This window comes from Acanthisitta chloris, unplaced genomic scaffold (assembly GCF_000695815.1).
Source record: "Acanthisitta chloris isolate BGI_N310 unplaced genomic scaffold, ASM69581v1 scaffold21262, whole genome shotgun sequence".
In the NCBI taxonomy this organism is placed as follows: Eukaryota; Metazoa; Chordata; class Aves; order Passeriformes; family Acanthisittidae; genus Acanthisitta; species Acanthisitta chloris.
In genome coordinates, this window is record NW_008662454.1 from 8,026 (window position 1) to 16,179 (window position 8,154).

At 51.7% G+C, this 8,154-nt stretch overlaps 1 protein-coding gene across 1 annotated transcript in view; it reads right to left on the bottom strand.

Annotated features, from left to right (window-relative positions):
• Nucleotides 1-8,154, bottom strand: part of LOC103798363 (AP2-associated protein kinase 1-like) — a gene marked incomplete at both ends in the record, with an annotated part of 15,765 nt that overhangs the window by 2,870 nt on the left and 4,741 nt on the right. The window contains 8 exon segments of the mRNA XM_009070618.1: nucleotides 1-24; nucleotides 3,026-3,194; nucleotides 3,196-3,275; nucleotides 3,966-4,231; nucleotides 4,318-4,472; nucleotides 5,111-5,190; nucleotides 6,171-6,274; nucleotides 7,452-7,584. The exon segment at nucleotides 1-24 is cut by the window's left edge and continues 39 nt beyond it. Coding sequence (XP_009068866.1) covers nucleotides 1-24; nucleotides 3,026-3,194; nucleotides 3,196-3,275; nucleotides 3,966-4,231; nucleotides 4,318-4,472; nucleotides 5,111-5,190; nucleotides 6,171-6,274; nucleotides 7,452-7,584 — 1,011 coding nt within the window.

Here is an 8,154-nt window from a genome sequence, read left to right on the forward strand (position 1 = left end):
CTGCTGCCTCACTGGGGCCTGCACCTGGGAGAGAGGGGAAAGCAGAATGTCACTGTTGATGAACCTGGACCTGACCTTCAAGCCATGGGCTGGGGACAGTCTGGAGGGGAAAATATAAGTCAACCAGAGAATGGTGGCATGGAGGAATTTGCTGCTCTGGAGTCCCTCAGGATTACAGCTGCATGAGAAGAGACCTTCTCTCCTTTCTGTGGTGCAGCTCAGGAGGTAAAGCCTCTGTTGGCACTTGCTGGGCTGGGCTCAAACTTGTCCATGGGTAGCGCCATTCAAGGCTGGGCTCAAACTTGTCCATGGGTAGAGAGGCCAAGACCCAGGGCAGAGGGAAGACAGGAGATCAGGTCACAGTGCACAGAGTCTTGTCATGGGCACACAGGGAGTGAGGACAAGGGGAAGAGCAGTGCTGCTCCCTGCAGACAATGTGTGACAGGGGTCAAATCCCTGCAGGGGTGGAGATCTTGTGCAGAAACCTTGTGCAAAAAGCTTTCTGGGTTCACTGGGGGAACAAGGACCACAGGAACAATACCTGTCATTAAAATCCAGAGGAGAAAACCAGGCACGTTTGGGTTAGGTGTGAGCCAAGACAGCCCAGCCACAAGCCCTCTGGAAACTGAGGGGGTTTCCTCACACTGATCATCTTTTGCCTTTCCCTCAGACTTGGGTTAAACTCTTAAACACCTGACTACTCGAAACACTGTTCTGTGGTGCTAAACAACAGCATCACCTGTGTGGTTTTCACACTGCCAGTGAGGCAGATTTAACACAGGAAAACAGGGATGCAAGGAGCAGCAGGCTGGGCACTGTCTCCCTGTCCCCAGGCCATTCCAGCTGAGATGAGGCACTTGGAAAGGCTCAGCAAGGCAAGAGGAGTTGGATCCCCAGTGTGGTGCTGCACTCCAGAGGGAGAAGGCAAACCGTGGAGAGCTGTCCTGCTTTCCCTCCAGCATTCCCACTCACTGCAGAGGCAACCTGACCTGGCTGCTCCTGCTGCAGCCACCTCACAGCTATGTAGGTCACTGCAGAGCAGTTTGGTGTGAGAGCTGCAAGGGCAGAGCCGAAATCGCCACCGAAACGAAGGGCAGAGCTCATTAAGCTGAAACCTCTCAATGTGAAAAGCTTTTGACAGGTCCTGGCTTGGTCTGCTCAGTTCAGAGACTTTGCTCTACACAGACCAGGCCTCACTATCATGTTTCAGATGAGCCAAGCCTTGGTTTTCCCTCCTGAGAGCTGCAGGAGAGGACAAGTGCCCAGATGTGTCCATTCTGATCAGTCCTCCAGGGGAATAAGGCTAATTTTCAAGCCAGCTGATTTAATAATGTTAAGACTGGTGTTGTGCTAGCAAATCCCAGCAAAGCTCTGGATTCAATGCTCTGTTCCAGGTACTGCCTCCCTACAGGGAACAGGGCAGTAATGGGCCTCATCCAAAACCTGTCTGCACACACTGAGAACCTCCTCTTTCCAATAACCTGTCCCAGGCCACTCACCACAACAGGCCCAAGAGCAGGAACACAACAGCTCCAAGCTTGACTCCTACCCAAACCACTAGCTCAGGGCTGAAAACACAGCAGTGAAGGGGGTGATGGTGGCAGAGCTCTGAGGCACATCAGAGAGCAAAACAAACAGCTCCCCAGCACTGCTCAGGTCATTGCTTAGGGAATGTATTAGCCAAATTAATTCCTGATGTCCCTTCAAAGGAAGCTGGAGAGAGGAATTAACTGGCAGCTCACCAACAAGCAAGCACAGACTAACCCTCAGTGAGCACCTTTGAAGTAACAGACTAACAGGCAGGTTTGGGTTGAAAGGAGCTTAAAGCTCATCCCATTCCATCCCTGCCATGGGCAGGGACAGCTCCCACCAGCCCAGGCTGCTCCAAGCCCCATCCAGCCTGGGCTGGAACACTCCCAGGGATAAGTACCTGAAGTTTGCTGTCATCAGCTGCTGTTTGCTCTGCACATCTGGTGCAGCACAGTAACAGGCAGTTTTCCTCTTGCCTGGTGCCATGTTTTCCTCCCAACACACACAGCCAGAGCCAGGGACATCCCCCCTGAGCTCCAAAAAACCAGAGGAGAGTGAAAGGGATCACAGAGGAATGGGAGCACAGGGCACAGCTTCCTCCCCAGGCACTGCAGAGCACTTTGGCTCTGGGCTCCTGCCCTCTGGCACAGCTCCCTGCCTCTCCCTGGGGGCAGCTGGTTCCTCCTGCACACAAACTCTCCATCAAGTAAAGAGCATTTATTCTGGATGTACATTCAGAAGATGAGCAAAGTGGTGATTGATTGATTTATTTTTAAACACGGTGCTTCCAAAAGTCTCCTTCAAACAGTGTCCTCACAGCATCATTAAGAAGTTATCCCAGTGCTGGGAAAAACCAGGAAGCTGTTTGTACCTGCCTCTAAATATCAGGCAAAAATTTGCCAAACAAGCAGCACCACAAAGTAGTTGTGGTGCCCAACCTGCTGTGTTAAGTGCAAACCATTTTTAAGAGGGTTTCTCACATGTCTTCTATGGCAACGTGAGGATGGAGAGAAGCTGCACTAAGCAGCTGCTTCTATCTTCTCATCTGCTTTCTACCCATCCATTACTCATCATCTTTCTGTGGACCCACAGTCCAGCATCCTTCCTGCTGGGAAGAGACATCCAAACTCCTGCTCATCCCTGAGGCAGCAAGGCCAGCACTGACAGCTCAGTAATAACCCACTGGGCCCAGCAGGCCCCAGAGCCATGGAATCACTTGGGCTGGCAAAGCCCTCTAAGCTCACCAAATCCAGCACTGCCAAGGCCACCCCTAACCACATCCCCAAGTGCCACACCTACAGGTCTTAAATCCCCCCAGGGATGGTAACCCCCCCTGGGCAGCCTGTGGGGAAGAAATCACCCCAACATCCAAGCTAAACCTCCCCTGGCACCTATTGCTTGGCCTCTGTGGGTCTGAAAATCCAGCTGGGGTGAGCCAGCACACAGAGGAGCATGTCCCAGCACCCCAAACCCTCATGGCCCATTCCTCTCCCACCTGCTCCGGTGGCTGTGCCGCGCTGGGCTGGGCCTGGGGCTGTTGTGCCTGTGCTGGAGCCTGTTGTTTCTGCTGAGCTGCTGCTGCTGCTGTCTTCTGCTGCATGGCAGCCTGCTGGGCCATCAGCTGCTGCTGCTGCTGCTGGCTCTTGTGGGGAAAAGTCTGGCTCCTGCTGCTGCTGTGCTCCTTGCTGCATCACGGGGAACTGGAAGACAACCAGTTGTTGAGGTGTTTGTTGTATGCCTTGGAACTGGAAGCAGCACCAGACCCAAAGCTCCAAAAAGGCACCCCAGGTCTCTTGCAGCACAGAGAGAGCAGAGGAGAAATTGTACCTTCTGCTCACCAGCTCAGCACTGACCTCAAGAGCATGAAACACCTGGAGCTGGAACATCACCACCAGCACTGCTGATTTGATGTTTGTGGATGTCAAAGCTACCCCAAGGCCTTCCAGACTGACAGCTGGAACTGTCAGCCTTGAGTGGCAAAAAGCAACAAACCACAGTCATCAAGGCTGGAAGAGACCTTTGAGTCCAACCAACACCACTACTGACACCCCTAAACTGTGTCCCCAGGGGCCACAGCCAAGTGCTTTTCAAACACTTCCAGAGATGGTGATTCTATCATCTCCCTGGGAAACTTATTCCAAGGCCTGGCCACTCCTTCAGTGCTAAGAATTTCTCCAGTCTCTAATCTGAACCTCCCCTGGTACATCTTGAAGCTGTTTCCTCTCATCCTTCCACTTGGGACGTGGCAGAAGAGACTCCACCTCACTACAACCTCCTTTCAGGTAGTTGTAGATAGCAAATCTGGCTAGAGAACTGGAGATGCACTGGAAAATGCTTAAAACCTGTAATCTATTCCCCCCCAAACTTGCCACAAACACAACGACACAGCCCTACAGCCCCAGAAACATGTGCCAAACCCAGCCACGCACACCCACCTGCTGAGCCTGCATCATCTGCTGCTGCTGGTAGTAGGCAGCTTGTTGCTGCTGCTGCGGCTGAAGAAGCTGCTGCTTCAGGAAGAGCTGATGCTGCTGCTGAGGAGTGGCCTGGGGCTGTGTGGAGGGGACCTGGGGCTGTGCTGGCGTGGTTGGCTGCGGGGCTGGTGCTGCCTTGGCCTGGGGCTGGGCTGGAGGCTGCTGGGGAGCTGCTTTCTGCTGGGGGGTGCTGGCAGTGAGGGGAGGCTGAGCACTGCCCAGGGCAGCTGGGAGAAAAGCAAACCAGAACAAGAGTTAGCTCAGGGGGTGCACAGCAGCCCGAGGGATGTGTTGCCCAGGGAAGGTCACTCACCTTGGGGCTGAGCGGCTGCCTGGGCCGTGGGTCTCTTCCTGGGGGTCAGGGCTGGCTGGATGGGCAGAATTCCAGGGTTGGGCTGGGTCTGTCCTGCCTTAGGCCTCTGCCGAGGTGCTATGGATGTTTCTGTCGTAGGGATGGGATCTGTCAGCCTGGGCAGGTAAGGAAGAGTCTGTTAGGCAGAAAGTTGGAGTCTGGAACATGCAGCAGGTTGGACATTCAGCCTCACTTCAGCTGTGTGTGACTGCCAGAGGTGAAACACTCATGGGCAACCAGACACACTGAGCACAGGAAAACTTCATGGGTGTGTTCACAGCAATCAATCCAACACTGTCATTCTGACTTCTCTGCCAATCGTGGCTTCTTCTGTTGGCCAGATGAGACTTGTCAAAACCAATCTACTCACTCAAGTATTTGCTGCAACATATTGTCCAGATCAGAGTTCTGAACGAGCAGGTGAAGGACACAACAAATTAGCTTAGGAGCAGTTGATACCTTTGGGCAGAGTTGTCTGAATTGCCACATTCAGATGGACCTTAACTTTGGCACATGAACCCCAAGCCTTGGGTACAAGAGTCATGCTGAGCACCACTCAAGTCCCACCCTCCCCCAAATCTGCATCTCCCACTTTCCAAATCAATGAGCCCAAGGGTTATTCCCAGCCAGGGTTGCAGTGTGTGTGTTCCCACAGCAATCCAAGCCCCAGGGAAGCAGCTCCATCCACCTTTGCTCCCAAACAGAGGGAGACAAGGGGCAGGAAGGGAGGTGAGCAGGATGCAGGAGAGGTTACCTGGCCTTTGGCTGACTCTTCTTTGCAGCAGCTTCACTTGCTTTAACAGGGTCTGGGAGTTTAGCAGGGATTGGAGAGTTCTGCAGATCAAAAAAAAAACCCACTCAATTTGGGATTTTGAGGGAGGAAAACAGAAATTATTTGCAAAAGTATGACAATAACAGAGATTTGGAGATCACCAAATGAACTTTTCCTCAAGCTGGACACAGAACAAACCCCTCAGTGCTCACATTGTGGGGAGACCTTAGTCTGGAAAAGATTTTACAGGAGGGAAACCAAAGGGCTCAGCTTTTTGTCCAACACATGGAATATGAACACAAAGCTCCACAGCACAACCTGAGCTTTTTTAAAAGACAGCCTGGGGGCAACAGCAACAATATTTACTCATAATGCTAGAAAAATACAGGTCTAATGGTATCAAAACCATCTCTTACTCATGAAGACCATAAATAACCACTGGAAAATGGGGGAAAACCAGGTTTCTATTTACCTGAAAACAACAAAATGAAATATGTCTGTCACAGGTGCCCACAACACCACAGGACAGTCCTGTCAGCTATTTTTCAGCTGAAGTCTATAAGACACACAGAGGCAGAAGGCCCAGCAAGGCCTGATGCAGTTGGGATTCAAGTCCCAGGCAGCAACCCCGAAATCAATGGGTTTGAGCCCAAACTGCACACACTGAGATGAATATGCCTGGAAATCAAACCAGTGCAAGTCCCAGGCAGCAGCCCTAAATTGGTTGGTTTGAGCCCAAACTGCACACACTGGGATGAATATGCCTGGAAATCAAACCAGCTGCCCAAGCAAGGCCTAATTCTCCATGTTCTCTTGGGTGGCCTCACACTGGTGACTGAGTGAGGAGTTAAATCAGGGACAAACAGGAATAACTAACAGATGAAAACCCCTTATTTCCCCCAAAATCCAAACCAAACAGCACTGACCATTACAAACTGACCCTGCCAATGACAGAGCTGGGAACAATCAACAGGATACAATGCTCAATATTCAGCCACTGCCTCCCCAGGCCCTGACATCAGTTCACTCCTCTGCTACTCACCTGCACGTTCTGCACTGGGCACTCCTTCTTTGCCAGTTTGAATGCAAAGTAGGAGACCTGGTAGATGTCAGGTCTCTTGTCAGGGTCTGGCTCAAGCATATACCCTTGGAGAGACAAAGACATTGATATCAGAGCAGCAGAACACACCGAAGCACATGAGCCATTTCTGGCAGTGTGTCACACTAGATATGGAGGAATATTTTATGATGAGGGTGCTGAGACACTGGCACAGGTTGCCCAGAGAAGTTGTGGCTGCTCCATCCCTGGGAGTGTTCCAGGCCAGGTTGGATGGGGCTTGGAGCAGCCTGGGGTGGTGGGAGGTGTCCCTGCCCATGGCAGGGGTGGGACTGGATGGGCTTTAAGGTCCTTCCAACCCAAACCATTGCACGATTCAACATTTGGAACAACCAGGTGCTAACAGGTTGCTCTGCCCCCTCCAAAGCTGCTGCTCCTGGGCCCAGCTGGGAATGGGAAGAGAGAGTCAGGATAGACCAAGACATATTTCCCAGCACAGTTATGACCAATCTGCAGCTGCCACCAAAGGCTCCAGGATGTTGCCTGGTCAAGGTTTGGTTTTGCACTTCCATGTGAAGCCACAGATAAAGAGCCTGATCCAGCCCTGGTGTGCCAGTGGGGCAGGAAGGCAGATCAGCCACAGCCACCACTGCACAGATACCCCCAGAGAGGCAAAGAAAACTCCAGGCTGCTCTGCAAACACATCTAAGTCTGTGTGAGTCAAGACTGTGGCTGGGAGAAGAAAAAAAAATCCAGCACTGTGCTGGAAACAAGAGAGCTGCCCCAGCTCTGCCAAGGGTAGTGCATTATACACTTAATTACACATTCACTCTCATCAGTGGGTTATTTATAAATCATCTCAGTTGTTTCTCAGTTCACAGAAGATGAATTCTTATCACTAGCCTAAGCCACTGTGAATCTTTTCAGTTCCTTATCCAAACAGATTTATCACTGGAGAAATACGTTTCTGCATAAATAGGTTTATTGTGGAGCTTTCTGTAGGGCTCAAACCAAATGGTTGTGTGTGTTCCTGCCCTTCCCCAGCTCTCCCTGCAGCCTGGATGGACAGAACCCTCTTTGTCACAACTGTCCTTCCAGGAGTGATCTCCTACAGCTGCTAAAAGATCACTCTAACCACCCCTGAGCGTGAGGATGTCTCTTAAAAGGAGAGAAAACCTCATGGTTGTAGCTGCAGGAGATGTCAGAGCAGGACAGCTCTGCTGGGTTTTGGGGCCTGTGGAGGCTGTTGGAGCCAGAGACACTCACGGATGAGGCAGTGCATGTCCTGGGAGTGCCTGGAATTATCCGGAATGGTGAAGTTGCCGTCGCAGATTGCCACTTGGCTCTCCCCAAACGGCAAGGTGAAGTAACACAGCTTGTAGAGCAAACAGCCAAGGGCCTGCAGAGAGAGCAGAAAGCAAGGATTGCACAGGCACAGGGCACAGCACAGCTCAACCAGCCCCAATCTGAGGGTTGTGCATCACCACACCCCCCACAGAGCACGACCCTCCTGTCAGTGAACAGGCAGAGCCTGTTCCTGCCACACAGTGGGAGGAGAAAACCAAAATAACAGCACAAATAAAGGGCAACCATCATCCTTAATGCATTTCTTCTGACAAAGGGAAATCCCAACTGTTTCCAAGATTCAGTTTGAACAACCACTCAAGAGTTATAAATAAATGCCAAGGAGAGAAACAGCTCAGCTTGCCAAGTCCCCCCACCCTCCCATGCAGCAGAGCCACCACCTATTGCAACAGAAAACACAACTTTTGCACAAAACTAATGGTGAAACACTCCTGCCAGCTCAGAGGGGAGAGCAGGAAGCATTTCCTAACCCTGAGCCTCACACCCTTTGCCACAGGGTTTCACAATCCTACAGCACTCGGTTTGAAACAGCCTCCACAAGGTTTGAGGATGATTCCAGCAGGATGAGCACTGGAAGCTGCTTGGAAATGCTCCGAGGGTCACT